Genomic DNA, 18,963 nt, shown 5'->3' with positions numbered 1-18,963 from the left:
TTGTCAGTTGCCGAATTTGAGACTTCACTCTATCAAATAAGAATTCGATTAAAACGAGATTAACGGTCCTCGTCAATTCCTCCAGTACGCACTGATGAGTGAGTTCCTGTCGTACTGTCTCATTGAAGGAACAATGTGGGATCAACAAGTAAAACGGACCTACTATTTTTAGGAGTGCCCTCCAACGGTGAACACAGAGGAAGGCTGTCATAGGCCATGTCTCAGACTAACGAGCAAAATGATACACTAGAACACATAATTATCGAGTAGAAAATCTAGTAGAATAGTAAGGGTTAGTTATTTGCTGTTAACATTGTGTGTTGGCTAATTTTGCGTAGCTTTTGCATTTAGTTCCTGTAGCTTTCCTAGGAACAAGTGTTGTAATGTCATGTATATCTTCGAATATGTACTATACGTTTTTGTGATGGCAGTAGTTTGCTTCAATTTTATTTGTACTAGGTCTTGACGCATCTAGGAGTCACTACTATCTCTACACATATCACACATGAATAAGGCCACCCAGTTACATACGGAACGGTCCTTTCAGTATCATAAGTCCCGTTTACAATCATAAAGATGAAAACAAATATTTGTTCATAGATGTCATAGTACAAAGTAATTGCTGCAACTGTTCGGTAAAATTTCTATGGATACTAAGGGAATAAGCGCAACAAGTGCTTTAAACTACTAGGTACATACTGAGCTGCTTACCAGTGATCAGGTTCAAGAATGCCGCCCTCCACCTGCATGATAACTTCGTCGGAGAATGGGGCAGCTCGCACCCGTACGACCAGCTGTTCGAATGGCACTTGCAATCTATAGGCCGTCTGGTAGGGATCGAATGCTGTAGGTGACAGATGCACTGATTCGGATGGACCTGCAGCAACCTCCAATTTTCGCAGCAGAGGTTGACTCATGAGTTCTAATGATAGAAAACAGATAAGTATCAAATTAAAAATTTCAGCCATAAAGTTTTTGTAGCGACATACTATACATACACCCAATAGGTATATTTTCAACTTAGCATATTATAGAGGTATCATTTCTTTTATTTATTCCGGAAGAAAAAGGTCTATTGAAAATTTCTTGCTTGGAAATCTTGTAACGGCGTTCGGGATGGTTGGTCAGAAGTGCGGCAAGTTTTGATTGAAGCAGACAAGCCTTGATCTGCTATTCTTGGTCTAAGAGAGATGTCAGAACAAAATTACGTACCACTCATGACAAATAGTGCGTTTTTAAAATATGAGCAGATGATTAAATATTTTAATGTATTCGTATTGAAGAAGTATTCACTATAATTCTGAACTTTTTCGGTTCTCCGAATTTTTTATTTCTGTCGGCCCCCATATAGTTCCAAAAGATTTGAAAAAGATTAGACTGAAAGGGCTTTGAGAATTATCAATGTGACGCGCAGAAGCCGATTCTGATAATTTCGGATTTTTAGCAGATGTTGAGAGGAAAATATCGCTTACTAATTAAGTTGTCTAGGTATCTCCAGCGACGATTTTTTTATTGGTTTTGCAATTATATCGCTTTTAGCCTTTTACGTTTTGGCTTTGGAAATCCCTGTTTATAACCCGTTTGAACGCAACACTTCACGAATCTTCATATACCAACATATATTCACGCGCAGCTGCTATTAAACAGTGTTCTGAATTTTGGGGAAGGTATTTTTGGGATGACTCGTGACTGCTTTGGTCTCCCAAGCGAAACCATGATTAAAGGGAACGGCTGTTGCATTGGAAAAACGTACCTGTCAGGAACTTTCCTATCGGCACATGCAAACGAAAATTTTGCACGAACGCCTAATGTTTGTACTTAGGTATAGCTGCTAAGCAAGCAAAAGTATTTTTTTTCTGATAGACATACATTACATGTAAGTATGTACAGCCAGTGGTGCCTATAGTTATCTTATACTATTACCTATCTTGGAGGGTTCTCTTCTTGGGATGCAGAGGTAGTCACCTCCTTCACTGTTTGAAAATCTCGCAGTCAAAATCATCATTTGACCTCGTCAAGTATGCTTAAATGGCGACCAACTTAAGTAGGCTAGAAGCGTGTTTATGTTCGGAGAAGGAGGAGGCAAACGACCACTAGGTCAGCGAGCGTGTGGCACGCGAGAGCGCTTGCTTGGCGAGGACCGGGCGGCATCAAAGAAATCCTTATACGATCTCAAACGAGACAAGTACATTCTGCGTGCCCTGCTCAGCTCTTGGCAATCCGTTTCGTCTGAGGAAGCTGAAGCCTTTTTCTCTTGCAGGCGGAGGGAAAAGCTCGAGAGCTAACTCAAGCCAAGCAGGTTGACGAGGTGTCATCCTGAGCCATTCGTGTTACTTCGAGTCACTTTCCTCGGACATCCTCGCTATACTTCCTCCTCTACAGTTCTAGAGGCGCTTTATAACGCCGGTTCGTTCGCTCTTATTCGTTTGCTCGTCGGCAGGTTTTCTCATGAGTCATGAACGGCTAGAAAAAGTAAAGCGAGATTATCTGGTGACTTTAGCAGTATCGGTGTGTGGCATTGTAATAGCGGCAACAACCAGCTTACACTGGCTGCGTGGCACGAAACTGGATACCCTACCACACGCACTATTCGCTGCTTTTATCGTTACTGCTGTTGGTGTTGCAAGCCAAAAGTATTTTCTATTAACCCTAAAGAAGATATCTTTTGTGGTCATTTTTCAAGCGGTACCTTGCGCCTCATTCATCCTGCTTGACTATGATTGCTTCCCCTTTGCCTTTGGTCCTCTTGCCATCTTTCTGCTTTCTTTTCGATTCCACGACTAGCACCGCCACTAGCGGCTTCTACTTAGCGCCTATCTCTGTATTTCTCATTCTTTTGGTATTTTCCTTTGGCTGACGGTGCCCGAACTATGAAAAGCCACCAATGACGCTAAGGAATCACCAGCTGTGGTGACTTTTGCGTGGCCCTTAAGTTCGAACTGCGTTTCCAGTTTCTCCTTGGCCTTTGATAGCAGCTGTTGGTAGTAACAGGATTTACGATCCAGGCCAGGTAGAACGACGTTTCTTGCATTTTAAAGGAGGTTATCTGGCTCGTTTCTATACTTCCTTCTAGCACCAGCTTCGGGGCGCGTTGGCGAATGTACATTTGTTCGTGTTCTCGTGGCTACCGGTTTTTCCTCCTTCAGCTCGAACTGCTGTGTGCCTACATTCAAGATTCATGAACATAATTTATTTACGCCCAGAGCCATCACGTCTATTCTTCTATGCGTCATCGTCACCCATCTCGTTGGCTTTTTCTTGACTATCTTTATACGGGCCAACCCATCCGATTTCCGCTTGTCCTTCATTTCACGCATGTTCTTACACCTCCTTTGTTGTGTCCATGCTGCATACGAGTGATGGTAGCCGCAACAGTGAGGGCGAAGAAAGGTTAGACTTAAACGTCTTTACTCAGCTGCCGTTCGAAAAAAAAGTGGCAAAACGAAAAAAGAAAAAGAAGTGACCTTAGAACGACGAGTGTCGGTAGTATACCGTGGTGCCTTCGACGCCTCTATCACAAGCTATGGAAATAGTACCAGTTATATCCATGGAAATTCGTAACGGAAAAAGCAGTAGACGGTATCGTATCCTTTCGTGCTGTTCACAGCCCACGTAGAATTATATGCAGACACAGTGTTACAGTAGATGCGATCGTGGTGTTCAGTTGGCACCACAGGCGGCAGTGGATCTAGAGCGAGTCATTGTCGTCCTTCTTCTAAGTGACTCGTACCCGATGTTCATACGTCTTCAAGAAGGACTCTTAAGTTTGTACCACAATAGTACTACTATCTTCTATAAGAAGGACTCACTCCCTTCAGGAGTGTCATTTCCCCCAAATATCGTTGCGTCTCCTTACAGCTGTTTTCCTCCTGCTCCTCACTTCCATTCCGCTGACTCCTGGTTCTCTCAGTATCACTCTCACCCTTCGGACAAAGCTGACAGAGGGCGTTAGAGCGCTGAACGCGATAAGGATGTCTTTTGTTGTCATGTCTCGCAGCTCAATGCACTCGGGACGCCTTAAGACGGCGACTCCTAAGCACTCTATCGAAACTTGATTTCGAAATCGGAATTGATCAGCGACGCTCAACAGAAATAGAAGAGGATTGAGAGTGAGAACGCCTTTGTCGGTTTACCGCGCAAAACAATAGGAAACTTAGTTCCCATAGTAATAATAAGATAACAAGTTCATTGAGCCCATACACTCTTTTCAGAGCCTACGTTATTGTTCTGAAGATATACTTAAGAAAATGATTAGGATGATTGCTTGTACACAACGCATTCGATAACCCTGCAAAATAATGAAAGTCACTCCCCGATGCCCAATGTATCTTTGAAGATTTGTTATTTATTCGTAGAACCCACGAAGATGACTTCATCTGCCATGCTCTGGCCCACACTGATTTAAGAAGGGCAAAAAGGGGGCCGTTACCATTGCATGACGTTGGTGAAGGAAGACGCGCAATTACAAAGGAGTTTTGTTTCGTAGATTAGCTTTCGACCCGTACTCCATTTACTCTGCTAACGTAGACAAGCAAAGTAAAATTTGTAACCCTCCTATATGTGAAAGCAGTCTATTTCTATTATACATAAAAACATTTTCTCGACCTCCTCTTTAAATCAAGTGATGGCTTAATATGTATACATCGACGGACAATGGCTTCACCTCGTGGTGCGCAAAAACAGATTCGAACCGCAAAAACCGGACGAAGAATAGCAAATATTTGTAAGCAAAGCTATCTACGAGTAACGGTTATCAGAATGCCCCCTTATATATCAAAATCACTATACACCCAAGGTTATTAATATTATGATAATTATTAAATATCATTATAAGTGATTATTATTATACGATTACCCGCAAGGTTAAAAATGCCCATAGACTGTCCGAGTGTGCTGTAAAATTTCTCTTTATTATTGATCAGTTATTCCTTTTTGTTTGGGTATTTGTTCAGTTTGTCAAACGCAGTTTATATTTTATTAAATAGATAAGAGTAATCAATTGCTTACGAACTCGTTATGAAATGATTATTGATTATTAGATGAAGTCGCACTGAAACTTAGTCCTCTAATGAAGGCCAATCATCATCATACCGTACCTCTACGTCCTAATAATAATAATACGCATATAATAATAGAACAATTTAAAAAAATAACACAATACTGTTACCAAGAATGAATTTTTCTCCGCTGGTGGCTACACTGGGTTGTCCATCCAATCCACCACTATACGCACCCAGCGACACGGGCTAGCTGACACATCCCCATTATCTACGATGAAAGGTACCAGGCGACGTTTACGACTACTGAGCGTTTCAGTAATGCAACATGCAGAGGAATAACATCCTCTAGGCTAATTATGTTCGCGAGCACCAGGTTAAACGAGTACAAGACATGTACTTGAACGCTCAGTCTGCAACGTGGGTTTGACGCAGTGGCGAACGACGCTCATGTACCCACGACAGATGGCAATAGAATTCAAATCGACGTAAATTTATTACCAATCTCTCGGGCTCTTGTCACCACCCACCTAGACGCTATTCTATTGCTCCCATAACGGCCAATAGTCCCACTTTATCCAATCTATCCTTCGTAAATACGTTCTATAATGTCTCTCTTACGACATTTACCTACTACCAATCTCCGCAAGATTTCCTTTTTCGCCAGTCTCATTTGGCTCTTTACGCTGTTATATTACAAAGGGACTGTATGGGCAATAGAGATTTTCTTCCGTTCCGTCAGGCCGAACATCATGAGGACACGATAGAACCAGCAATGCTCTAATTGCGACACTGTCCACCGTATACTGAGGCGACCCTTTGCATTTATTGCCCCAGCAAACTACCTACCGCACCGAATACGGCAACTATTTTGGAAATTAACCACAAAGCCCCAAAATATCGACAATGTAACGAGATAATTTGTAGACGACAATTTGACTTATATTTTATAGGAGGTTTTGCGTCAAGTGTCCATACAATCATTGGGTTTTCGGCAACAAATGGGTACTATCTATTATTATATAGAAGATGTAATTAGGTTACATTCCTATGCTGTAGACTTAATATTCAGACAGAGTTACAGTTGCGCTATTTTCGAGATGTTGATTTACAGATATTGCTTACTGATGCTGTTCCCACCGAGGTATTATATACCATATGCAAATCCGTAAAATTAACAGGATACCAGGATCAGTTGGTGTTCCGTCGCATCACGACAGCTGATCAGTGGCTGGTAACGGCTATAACCAGAAGCGCCTGCTGCAATAGCAGCGATATCAGACATATAGCGGCTGTTGGAATGATGGGAGTACCACGAAACGGGCGACGTGGCACCAATGCTCTTGTTTCCTCTACTGGCACTGAACCCACTTTTCTCTTCAGCAAGGCGTTCTGTGCACCCCCACAGCTTGTGCTCACCGCCTTCCCGTCACGGTGTTCGTTTCTTCTTCGTTAGTCATTCGTAAACTTGCCCATCCAGAACGCCTCCCGGGAATCCGAGTAAATGTTGGAAAAGACTGGTGCCGAGGTCTGCTTTCAACTTCAGTAACCGAAGCTACCTAAGCCACTACTGCAGGTGCCGGTGAAGGGACAAAAACCCGTGGGTAGTTCGGTCGGAATCGCATAGTGTCCGCACAACGGGTAGCCCCTTCGCCGGCCACTTCGCTAACTGGCTATCTGCCTAGTTGGGTAGTTGGTACGTAATAGTCGCATGCGCAGTTAAATTAAAAACAAGTTTCCTCCTGAATTCCCCTTGGTCCACCCCATCATCCCATTCCGCTAGGTAATGTGCTGCTGGGCTATCCCACCCCGATTACAGCTTTAATCTCCAATTCCCTTGTTCAAAGCTGTTTCAACCCACCACTACCGCTCTTCCTGCCGTCATTATCGTATTCACCGGTAGCCCCATTTCATTTATCTTCCCTAAACCCAACCAATACAAGTGGATAGCAACATTTGGAAGGTATAATTTCAGGGCCCCTCGGTGTTTCATGCAACAGCAGTGACGGTACCAACTTCGTCTGGTCAGCAGCAGCCTCAACCCGTTCATTTGCATCTCCGATTGACCGGAGATTTGAACCTGGTACCCTTTTCCGTCAGTGACTTATCTCCATCGCAAAGCCTACTTCCGTCGAACGGCAAGAGCGTGACGTGCATTCTAGTTTTGGTTCCATCATAAGCGTTAGAATGATTTCAGAGTAAACTCCGAATTAAGCGGAGCATCTGAGGGCCAACCGTTTTTTGCGCTGCCGCTTCCGCTCTCGCCCTGTCTACTCCGCCAGTTCATCTTTTGTTTTGCCCCGCCTACACTCGCCTACGCAGTGTCGGAACTGTTTTCGTCATTCATTCTGGTGGGGAGCTTGCTTTTTTGTCCACTTGCTCGTCCATTCGTTTTGTTGAGGGCAGAGCAGCTACAAATGAAGACATTGTAAAGTAAACCGGCTTGGTTAGCTTCTTCTGGTGAATATTTCATTTGGCATTTCTCTCTCTTTCTACCCAGCCGTCCCACCGTGGCTTCGTAGTAGCACTATTAAGTTCGCTAGCAACCTGTAGATAATCACGCCCCGTCTCTGCTGTTTTAGCTACGTTCGTCTTCTGCCGCAAACTCCCTGCTGTCTCGCAGACTAGTATTATTACTACTGTGCATCAAAGCCGGTTCTTTATAGTTAGCAGTGGCGGCGTTACGTTGCTTCTTGTTGATTCAAATCGTCGTGCAGTGACAGCGGCCGTGACGTCCAATTTTAATTAAGCGATCGTGCATCGTAACGTGTATACATATACATACGTATTAAGTAATTTGTAAGCCATTCAGTATTAAATGTTACAAAAGGCACATGCCTCAAACACACATGTATATATATATAGAGAGAGAGGAGAGAGGGAGCATGCGAAATCCCTGTCCAAACGAGCATCAACACAACACTATAAGATTAACTGTATAGTTGAAACAGCGTCTAAAATGCAGGTAAAAAGTATCTCATGTCAAAACAAATTATAATGAGCGTGATTTTAGTAAAAGACCTTGTAGTTCACAAAAAATCAAGGATGTTTTCAAATACCTCCTGTTATCGAAACAGTATAAATGTCTAGCCGTCGCCTCTCAGATACAGGCGTTCGATTATGTATTCGGGATCTAGTCGCACTAATAAATGCTCTCAGGCCAGTGGCGAACCATGAAATTGCATGCAAAGGATGACCTCTCTTGTTCGAGACACACCGTGATCAGAAAAATATGTTGGTGATTTATTAACATCTGGCATTCATGTTTAGCTTATTCATAAGACACAACATAGTCATGCGCGTAGCTTACTGTTACTAACGCAAGAGCGTCATGCCAAACAGACCATATATTGAACAAGAGTAAAGATCCTTGCTTTTACACGGTATGCACAGCGAGTGAGTAAAGCGTCTTTGCCATCTGAAGTCAATCGTCTTACAATCTAAACTGACCCAATCTTCTACAGAAAATCATTGAGTTGAGTATGTCTTACGATTGAATAGATCGTGCTTATCAGCCTGGCTGCATTGGAGGAGCATCTGCTGTTGCACTAGCCGTTGTAGCAAGCACATACACAGCTTCTCGTTTGAGCCTTTTCTAGAACATAGCAAAGACAGGTAGCTAGCTAGGCGCCGGCCTTCATTTGAAACCGTACTGCGGAGATTGGATTCGTCTGTCTCCAGGTCATAAAGAGAACCATCAAAGAGAAGGCGAGGAAGCTGGAGTTGTTTCTTTAGTTGGCAAGCAATAGAGGAAGGTCTCAAAGGTTAACATTCTAACTTGAAGCAGGCCAACCGCTCGTCTGCTGTAGGCCACTTCCATACTTGTATCGGCTAAGACAACGGTCTGTTCATAACGAGAGCCATTGGTAAGAGAAATGAGGGGCAAGATCCTCACAGCAGGGATCGGTAGAACCTACTGTACCTAAGGGAGCGGCGGCTAGACAGGTAGTCAAGCAGGCATTCACGTGAATTCTTTGGACGCAGCATGCGAGAGCGGTCCGCTCCGGAAAGGGAAATGGAGATCGAGCTGTTTGGCCTTTGCGTTGTCATAGCCCCCCGGTCTATTGAAGCGATAGTACATCCGAGACTCCATCGCGGTACAGACATCCCGATGGCGTCCATTGCTACCGTCGTTCTGTTAGAAAGGCAAGCGAGACAAGCCGAATAGAAAAAGGCAGTAGCTTACTATAAATGTTGGTTGGTGTCCATGCCGTTGTAGACAGCTGGCTGTCTCATAATGCTTCCAGTCAGAGCCCATCAAGAAGCCGAATTGGGCCCATAGTTTTTATTTTGTTCATGAACTATGTCACGAGTAACTTCTATTAACCATTCAAAACGGTTAAATCAGCATAATGGCATAAATACTGGAAATATTGAGCAGTCGATGTATTGAAGATACTATTGGTACTATCACGTACCTAGGTGCGCTAATTAAGTACCATAGAAAGCACCAAATATGATACTAAATCCAGGCGCAAAGTCCTAGAAAGCGTAGACTAATCGAGATGAAAAATTGAAGATCATTGCAGCAAAAGTAACCTATTAAAGCATGTTGCTATATGGCCAAATTACTAATTCGAACAGCTCGCTACACGGACATAAACAGTCGTTTTAGTATTTAAGCATACCCAGATCAACGTTTAGGCTTCTTTAAAAGTTTTGGAAGCCGGGTATGTTATCGGACAAGGAAAACTGTTCGAGGTTTGCATGCGAAAAAGAGGGATATGTGGCAGTGTTTGAAACGGGATGCTTAGCCGCGAGCAGATGGCAACTGCATTGACGAATTTTCGACGGCTACCGAGACCTCGTCACCCGACGCAAACGAGAACCGCGCTCTCAGATGCTTCATGCTCGTAAGGCTGTTGAGGTCCTTTTTCCTCACCCGACAGCCCAGTCACGCACTAGATGAGCTTCTACAGCCGACGAACGGTCAGGACTGGGTAGTACAGCGCAAGATATCTGTGTTGCATGCTGAACTGAACGAACAAGCGCGCTGAGCAACCCTGCGGGCAAGCTAGTAAAGGGCTGGAAAGACAATATTTGTCCAAATGGCTCAGAGTAGAGGGACCACATTCTCTTTCTTTCCCTCTTCAACAACAGCAGTGAACGAGGTTCTACTTTATGGCTTCCTGAGCTAAACCTCGTGTCCGGGCTTGGCCGAAGCGGTGATCATTATCGTGGTCTGGGTAGTAGTGACGCTTCGGTCGCAAGTCAGAAACGATGGTTTGAAAACACAGTCATTGGCAGACTTCAGCCAGACAGCGTTAAGCACCATAGCAGCAGTACTGATACTTACTGATGCTACCGTTGCAACTATTACAAGGGTTATTGCTTGTACTGATAGTCAAACTTAGGCCCTCTAAAGATGCTGCTCCTTATGAACGATGTGAGGAAGCAATTTTCTTTTCTTGCAGACTGAGTGTAACTTTTTCACGGATAAATCGGCATTTTCATATTATGAGGTCAAGTAGGGATAATAGGATGTGTTCTCTTAGATAACTTCACTAATCTTTTTTATTATTTCGTTTGTGCTTGATCGTCGGTCAATAGAAGTTTGCACGTTTGCTAGCCTGAATAGTTAACCTTTTTACTTAATGCAGCTTATTGACATTATTTAGAGCATGAAGTCGTGACTGTTACCTGCAGTATTTAGATATATTGTTACATGCAAACTAGGAACTGTACGGAAAAACAACTTTTCGAATTGTTAAAAGTTACGTATACCATTTTGTTTAAAACATTCATCACGAATGCAATGCTTGGTTTCGTTAGCTATTTTTTGAAGTATCATTAGCCTCTATCATGATATCTTCACTCTACTAAATTTTACAGTAAGAAGAGTGTATCGGACTCGCATACAAGGACGATCGGGCCTAGTGCCAGGCTTTCAAAAACAAGAAATCGCTTTCAGGGCAAGCGAGCATAAGCGAAGCCGCAGCTGTGACATCAGTTAGCTGTCATATTATGCTCATACGGGTTTCCTCCTAAACTTGTATGTCTACTATATGACTGGAACGGCCTGAGTAAGCTTGCCTTCATTTCAATTCTGACTGGCCTCGCGCTGCCCATCTTCTCTCCATAATGAAGCTGTAAATTGACATTATATTTTTCCGCCATTCTATCAAGGTGCAGCCATATTTATGCTCCTTTCGTAAAATGCTCTATATCTGCATATTGCCCTTCGTATAGGTTGAAACGACGGACTGTTTTTCACATAAAACATATGGAACAAAGTCACTCCATTGGCTTGGTCATTGTGTGTCATTTGCAGCAACCGGATATACGCGGACGGCAAGCTATCAGGGTGAGGGGGCTGACGACGTGATGGTTCTTCTTTGGTTTCTTCCTGCCCAGACCGGCCAGCTTCGTTGCCCCATAGAGCTGCGATGTGTATCATCGGCTGGTGATGTGGATTTCGATAGGGAGCTTTACGAGGTGTCATCGACGCCATTGGACTGTTGTCGACTCGACGGATGACGAGTCTGCGGTGAAAAAGTGATCGACACCCAACTACCTCTTGAAGCTACACCCTGCACCCGCTCTGATCCCAGCATCGGTCCTGGGTAGTACACGCCCGTCGGCCTGTTCCGCTCAGCCCGTGTCTGTGATTGCTAGTCGGTCCCACGATAGAAATAATGCGGCTAATAAAAGTTGTACTCAATGACATCATAGTAAAATTCTAGGGGAGTAGTCAAGTCGATATGATGGTTGATGAAGGCTTGTAACAATCTATGCGAAGATGTGTGTAGCACTATATTTTAGGTGCATAGCTTTGCGATTAAGCTTGGACAAATTCTATAAGGCACACACATTACAAGTGGAGTTAGCCGTTAAGAAAAGCACTAGATATTATAATATATTGGATTTTTTATTAAAGAAAGTTCTATTCTAGACTTCTATTGTTAACCGCTTACATCCGTTTGAATGTATCATCCAAGAAAGCCCTTGTGAGATAACTTATAACAAACCGTTTGCATGTTGTTTCAGCTAAATCATTATGCACATCGAAAGTTGGCCAATATCTTCGTTGCTCGTTGCTGTCCGAAATTCCCCAATAGGCTCTACTGAAGTAGCCCACTGAGAAGATGCAGTCCATCGTGTCGACTTCGCAAATGCAATGACGCGCTTTTCTAGTAGACCTTATCATAGTCGCATATAAGCTAGAAATAAAACTTTTCTAATGGCTTTTGCCCTCATCAGAAACTTATTGTCCAGTCCCATTTCCTCTCTGTCATCGGTAATGCGGCATGCAACGATTCGTCTTTTAAGAGCTTTTGATCTACAGATCTTCGAGCGTGTCTCGTTGCACGCTTCAACGTTAAGCCTCGTAGCCCAGAAAGATATACGCTATCCGGGAATCGAAAGCTGGGATTGGTTGCTGGATCTGTGGCCTGACACTCGATCGCTCATTTCTCATTACAGAATCCGTGTGTTCCTTGCCCGTTAGGCCCACCCCATTCCAGGCCATAGCATTTTGTAAAGGAGGATTATGCAAACGAATGTAAACTCTCAGCTGCTTCTGACGCCGCTGCCGTTCAGGCGCTCTGCTATTTCTCCTTTTCAGACCACAAAGTTGATCTTCAACTTGATCCCTTTACCCTTCGCCTTCGCAACTGCCTTGGAGGTCTGTAGATCTTTCACAGCAGGCGAGCAAGTGGCGCGTCTTGGATTGCTAGAAAAGATATTTCACCCATGAGATCTCGCTGCCGCCGGCGTTAACGTTGTTGTTGGATGGCTGGCGTCGAAAGTTGTTACCACCAGTGCCGCCTCAGCTGGAGGCGTTGATGTCAACGATGGCCCCCGGTCTCCCAAGATTTTGGGAACGTGTGATGCATGGCAAGAGCCACATATATAATGCAAGATGCGCCAATGCAAGAGAAAGAAGTTGACACAAGCGGCACAAGAAACATCCTCGGTTACATGTGCGCATAGGAGATGCGCTAGCAAAGACGTGCTGTACGTGTAAATATCAACCCTCCTAGCAGCCTGCCAATGACGCACATTTATCATCAGTCCCAGATGACTTTGCTTTTCGAGTTGCAGCATCATGGTTAGATGTAGGAGGGCATAGATCAGCACCCGCCGCCTTAGAGGTTGGCTCCGGTGAATGCCAACCCTTTTAGCTGAGGACCAATGACGTGCATTTATCATCAGATGACTTTGCCTTTAGAGTTCCAGCAGCACTCTCAAATGAAGGAAAGCATAGATCAGCCGTAGCAGCAGAAAAAGAAAGACGCTTTAAGAATCACTCGCTGGCGCAGCGACGGCTCCTTGAACGCATCTATTCATGCCTACATGGGAAGAAATCTCCATAATGCAGATGACCTTATATTGGCCTTGGGTATAAGTCTTTGTGGACGTTAGATTCATAAGAGTTTCATCTTTTGCATAAAGCAGAGACAATGTTGCATGTTGACGAATACATAACCAAGCTTCAACTGTGGCAACATAGCTTTTGTCGTATCAATGAGTCGCTGAAGCAGTTTGTTTTGATCTCCCGTGTTTTTGAATCTTATAAGTCATAGAGCAAACTAACATCACTTAGTCGTTCACTGGTGACGCCAATGAACAGTATAAATGTGGTCGATCCTTATGATTATAATAATCATAATAGCTATCCTCGTACTGATGACAAGATGGAAGATCACTTTAATTGGGATTACCCTGCATTCAACCCCTCTTAATTGTAGAATTGACAATGTTTTTTAAAAGCAAGTTTAAATGTTTAGAGATAGTGTTTTCAACACAAACATCGCATTGTACTCGACGTTTTTATCTTGCTGAAAGTTGTCCTGAACAATTTTGAAAAGAAGATAATCATTAGATACATTTTACATTAGGTACATTTATCGTATTCGGAACAAATAACTTAAACTGCTACCGCAGCTTCTACAATGAAATCTATGTGAAATAAAATAAGCATCGAAATTGCTTTTTTGCTGCCCGAAATACCCATATCTAAAGCCCAAAAGAGGAATAAACTTGTGTGATCTAAACCAAACAATGCCAACAGCCAAACAAAGCAAAGAGAAGCTTTTCAATGGTATACAGCCTTTGACAAAAGCAAGCAAAGAGAAGCAAAACACGGCTGCTATATATATGCACCAACCTAACATAATAAGGCAGCAGTAATTATTAGAGCGGAAAACAGCCAAAAACCTGTACATACATTACCCTATTAATAGTACACATAATTCGTTTTGTATATAGTTGCTAAAATCACTAACTGAACGGTAGTATTCGACCTAGCGCCGAATGAGCTTAAACGTATGTACAAAAATCATATACGCGTTGTTGTGCATCACAGGTGTCTCCGCATTCACTTCGAGTATTTAAGCTTGATTCAAGTTTGTACAAATTACAACTAAAGGCAAAAAAAAAATTGAAATTTTCAATATTTACTATATTCGTGCGCGTTTTGCTATTGTACTCGAACACTGGGTTGATATGTGGAACCTCTCTGTGCTTCTATTCTGACGTTTCTCATTTCCAGCCTCTATTACTTCGTACGTTCGTTCGTTCAGGTATGTTCAACGGCGCTCTTTGTCTTCAAGTGGCTAGCACGTAAACGGGGGAGACACCGAGCGAAAGCGTTGCCCTCTCGTATGTCTCGTCCCAAGTCACTTTGCACTTTTGTGAATTGTTTTGCCTCTCCTGGCCTCTTTCGCTGTTTCTGCACATTCCTTTGTTGTTATGCTGCCGTCTTTTTTTCATACTTTTCTACCTAATGCCCTAATTTAACCCTTCTTCACCTTCTTGCCCCCGGCTTTTTCCCCGTTCGTGTGAAGTCATATCCTTTTCATGCCACTTGCCCTCCATCACATGGTTTCGGAGTTGCCACTGGCTGGAGGAGCAAGTGTCCTTTTTGGCGAAGGTTAAGTGCTTTTTGGATTCAATCAGTTTAAGCTGAACCATCTTTCAAAAACCAAAAAAGATTGGGAAATGCATTACTGTATGAGTGGACATTGCGTGAACCGTTTTGAATTTTTTCAGCAGTTAATGGGACTTCGAAGCTACTCTAGGTTTTTCAAGCAGTTCTAAAAATCAGAGGCAATTGTTACGGTTTGATAACAGCCGTTGAATAAGGCCGGTATACGATAAACGCTGTGTGGTGGAAAAAGGAACTGATAAATAGGCGGGTAGCACGGCTACATAACTACACTAGCCCTGAACATACCCAACTGTGTGCTAAATTTATAAAATGAAACCTATCTTGATACGAAAACATCATGCACACAGCGGTAAGCATCTACTAATGAATGATGAAAAAGTTACTCTGTACTAATAATAAGAAGGCTACTCAACATTATATATGCAGCTTTACAATTATATTTATATATAGTTATAAATTTAACCTAAATGCAGCATAGAGGTGTATAAAAGGGGCTGCCGAGGTAAGACCCAATAAATCGCAGTTCGATACTAGCAGTAATGGCAGCAAAACACTTCTAGTTTCGATCGCAATTTGACGCAGAGAACAACCGGATGGGGGTACACTTATCCTTGCGGTTTCAATGCTTTACGGACTAATTGTCATATGCATATTGTAACCAAGGGTGTTTTGCTCGCTTTTTATCCAGAGTCTAACGACATCCGCTTTAAAGACATCGAATAAGTGTACGTTTATTTAGTATAAGGTCAAGAATTTAATTCTCACGGCCTAGAGTATTCGTGTCTGCCAGACATAGGCCTATCCTGTTTAGGAACATTGCAAGCACGATCAGCGCCGGCTTACTTTATGGACCAAATGAAAAACCCTACAATATGTAATAAGGAAAAACTTTTAGCCATCTACAAATAATGGAACGGGAACATTTTATGAGTATGCTTAAACCGTCAAATTTGAAGCGGAACATCCTGTGCGAATGTTACTAGTGCCTAGCAATTCTCTTCCAAAATCCGTGATATTACGAACAGCACTTCAATAAGATTGCCCTAACCAATCAACCTCTGTTGCTTAAGGGCCCGATCTTTAGCCTCGTGTATGATATCGTTAAATCGGGAAGACTAATTTTCGTAAAGAGTGTCAACAACACACGATCCATCATTAGCCACTAAGCAACGTCAATGTACTGGTTTGCGGATAATGCTTGGGTGTGCAGAGCTAGCCTGAAAGAGTAGCTAAAGCATATATACCTATCGATCAATAACACATAATAGAAAGCAGAAAACAAATAAATATCCACACATATAGAATAACTTTTAATCCTTATACGCCTCATGCCAGCCACGTTGGTAAATACTCCCTTTAGACATGATGCCATTCGATGGTAGTAGTCTGCTACCTCACTCTATGTTTGCTGTGCAGATGTACTGTAACCAAAAGGCTAAATGTTTTATTTGAAATGCGCCGACATACATAGTATTTTTTCGCGCAATTCGGCCAAGGGCCTTCTGTGTGATACGCGCACCTATATGTACAACTTCTAATATATATATATATATATATTTTGAACTTGTCTCGAAAAGGTTTAGCGATTGGATGGATAAAGGTATCAATTTTGTAAAAATCTTGCGCTAATCCAAAGGGGAAGTTCAGTTGATGTAAATTTTCTCGTCATTCGTTGGGGTCGCTTGTATCTTCTATCCCTTCAGAAGGTTCCTTGCCTCGTCCATTCGTTGGTTATTTGTCATTAGCGATCACTTCTCTATTGGGCCGGTAACTGCTTAACGACTCAGACTTATAGACGTTACGGACAACGTGGAACGATTTGACAGTTATGATAGGACAATAATCAACAAATAAATTGCGCTATACTCGGTTACGCATCGTCTGCTAAAATGTGTCTAGGTGTAATTGTAACAGACACGGGCATATAACACGCGCTGGCCTAAGAACTCTGCAACCCCTCATAGACCATCTAGAGCCTGGCAGCAGTCTAAGATGCTACGTACCGTGTCGTGCAAGCTGGGGAATTTCTACATGGAGCGCTACCCATCCAGCCATCTTTATAACTCCTAAACGACGCTCTTTTCGTTCGTATTTTGCATTTGCGATGCTTATGTCACCATCCTGCTCCCTCTTTCGATAAGGTGCACAGCCGACTGTTACAACCTGAACTCTCTCTCTCTCTCTCTCTCTCTTTCTCGCTCAATTTGTTTCTTGTCGCAAGAAGAATCGGTGCATCTCGTCCGGTCTTGCCTTTACTGAAGCTTGTCTCTTGGAAAGAAGTGGACTAGCAAGGAAAAGCTGCGGGCTAAGGGACAAATGAAAACAGATTGTACACTCCACCTGTCCCTAACGCTGGTACACGTCGGCTGTATTCTGAATAGATGATTCGGCGGATGCTAGCGTAGATGCAGTGACAGCGCCGCCGGCAACAGTAAAGCTGGTGTACGCACACTCCGATATTGTTCATTATTCGCACGCGTAGCAATAAAAGGCATTTGCCTGTCCTTATGTGAACTCCTGCTGTACTTTCGATTTGCCAGCCACTCCCGCCCGCTAGATAGATACCCAGAGCCAGTTACAAATAGCTGACTACGATAGGATTCGTCGTTGAAGAATGCCATGTCTTTTAGCTTGTCTCCCTGGGATGTTGTAGGACCTTTATTTCATTTGTATCCTCCTTTACGGATATTGCCAAGGCTAGACGACTTTTCAGTGATAGATACGACCATGTAGCGTTTCGATATTTTGTGATCGCAATTCTGAATAGTCGATTAACTACAAATACAGGGAGAGCTTCTGATGAGTGTTTTTCTTCTATCCAGGTTTTAACTACCAAGCAAACTTGTTTGAAAATTCTGTATACGCGTGAGAAGCATGTAGGCGTCTTCTGAATCCACGGATAACAATAGAGTTGAGTTCAGCTCAGCGTTGCGGTGTATTTTATAATAATAACAACAGCCACTTGTTAACGCCAGTCGATAACAGAATGGCAACGCTTTTACGAGCTTCATCTACCTTTCCTTCGGAAGTGATCTAACATTCAAAGCTCCTCCTGGGGTGTTTTGTTGTCTCAGAGTCGACGACATCGCTACCTTCGAATCGGGTCGTATTTGCCACCATGTCTGCTGCAGCCTAACTGGGTGATAAGAAAAAAAAAAAGAGACCGATACGTAAATAGCTCGCGAACCCACGTTCAACCAGATCTGCGCATTAGTTTCATATTTGTTAGATCTCTAAGGAGAAGGAAGAAGGGATCTCGGCTAGTGAGAACTAGGCAATGTCTTTTCTATTCGTCGATGAGATTATGGCGTAAAATGTGGCGACTTAATAACTCAATCAATGTAACTTGTTTCATTTACATGTTCATTTGGTCAGCCACCGAAGAAGCACTCGTGAAAACCACAATGTGTTCGGCAATAAATAGATTCACACCTCCCGCACAAATCCAGAAGAGTGGATCATTGATACAGGGTAATATCCCTCGGTGACCAGGTTCACAAAAACCTATATTCAACGAAAGCATGATATGGCTAGAAGGAAACTAGAATAGCAAAGCTTTGAAAGGAATTAAAATTTAATTTTATATGTATTCCTCCATGTGTAGTTACGAAAAAAGTATGCATGTGATTGGAAAAGATAGTATTAGCTTTGCATTTGGACGACTTGCACCAGAACAGCCAACTACAAACAAGTTAATCTTTTACGAGTACCCACGTTCATCGACGCAGCCGCCTTATTTTTTCCTTCCTCTAACACTGTATGCATTTCAAAACACTATTTGCATAGCTGATGGCTAGGCTATACGTTCCAGTCCGAATTCTACTTGAAGTTTCACTATTCAACTTTGTTATTAATTGCATACAATATCTATAAACAGATAAGTCTCTAAGTTACTGCTCGCTTGTCCGTCGACGTTCAGCTGTGTGCTTAACATAAAGGTACCTTTTGTGAATATATGAATCTATCAGCACTGTTCTATTAGCAACGCCTATGACGCGAAGTAGCTGAGTAGACACAACACAATCGCTGCTGTTATAGTCTCAAAAACAGTACCGGATTAGTTAAACCAGAAAC

General features: G+C 42.9%; 1 protein-coding gene and 1 long non-coding RNA gene across 6 annotated transcripts in view; one reads left to right on the top strand and one right to left on the bottom strand.

Moving 5' to 3' along the window:
• The window catches only part of LOC111266007 (uncharacterized), a 29,242-nt gene extending 16,465 nt beyond the window's left edge, over positions 1-12,777 (top strand). Inside the window, exons 1-3 of one of the 2 annotated variants that reach the window (XR_002683807.2) lie at positions 10,215-10,383; positions 10,830-11,020; positions 11,269-12,777. This is a non-coding gene — a long non-coding RNA (uncharacterized LOC111266007). Of the gene's footprint in view, positions 1-10,214; positions 10,384-10,829; positions 11,021-11,268 lie in introns of those variants that run through there. The other variant, XR_015313276.1, reaches the window with a different exon arrangement.
• Positions 1-18,963, bottom strand: part of LOC111266003 (uncharacterized) — a 141,658-nt gene that overhangs the window by 33,928 nt on the left and 88,767 nt on the right. For 2 of the 4 annotated variants that reach the window (XM_022843109.2, XM_022843110.2), the window contains exon 3: positions 712-922. In XM_022843109.2, coding sequence (XP_022698844.1) covers positions 712-922 — 211 coding nt within the window. Of the gene's footprint in view, positions 1-711; positions 923-5,167; positions 5,287-8,488; positions 8,666-18,963 lie in introns of those variants that run through there. The other 2 variants (XM_022843111.2, XM_022843112.2) reach the window with 2 other exon arrangements.

The sequence above is a fragment of the Varroa jacobsoni genome, unplaced genomic scaffold (genome assembly GCF_002532875.2).
Source record: "Varroa jacobsoni isolate VJ856 unplaced genomic scaffold, vjacob_1.0 scaffold_1040, whole genome shotgun sequence".
NCBI lineage: Eukaryota > Metazoa > Arthropoda > Arachnida > Mesostigmata > Varroidae > Varroa > Varroa jacobsoni.
This window is presented reverse-complemented; position numbering and strand designations above follow the sequence as displayed.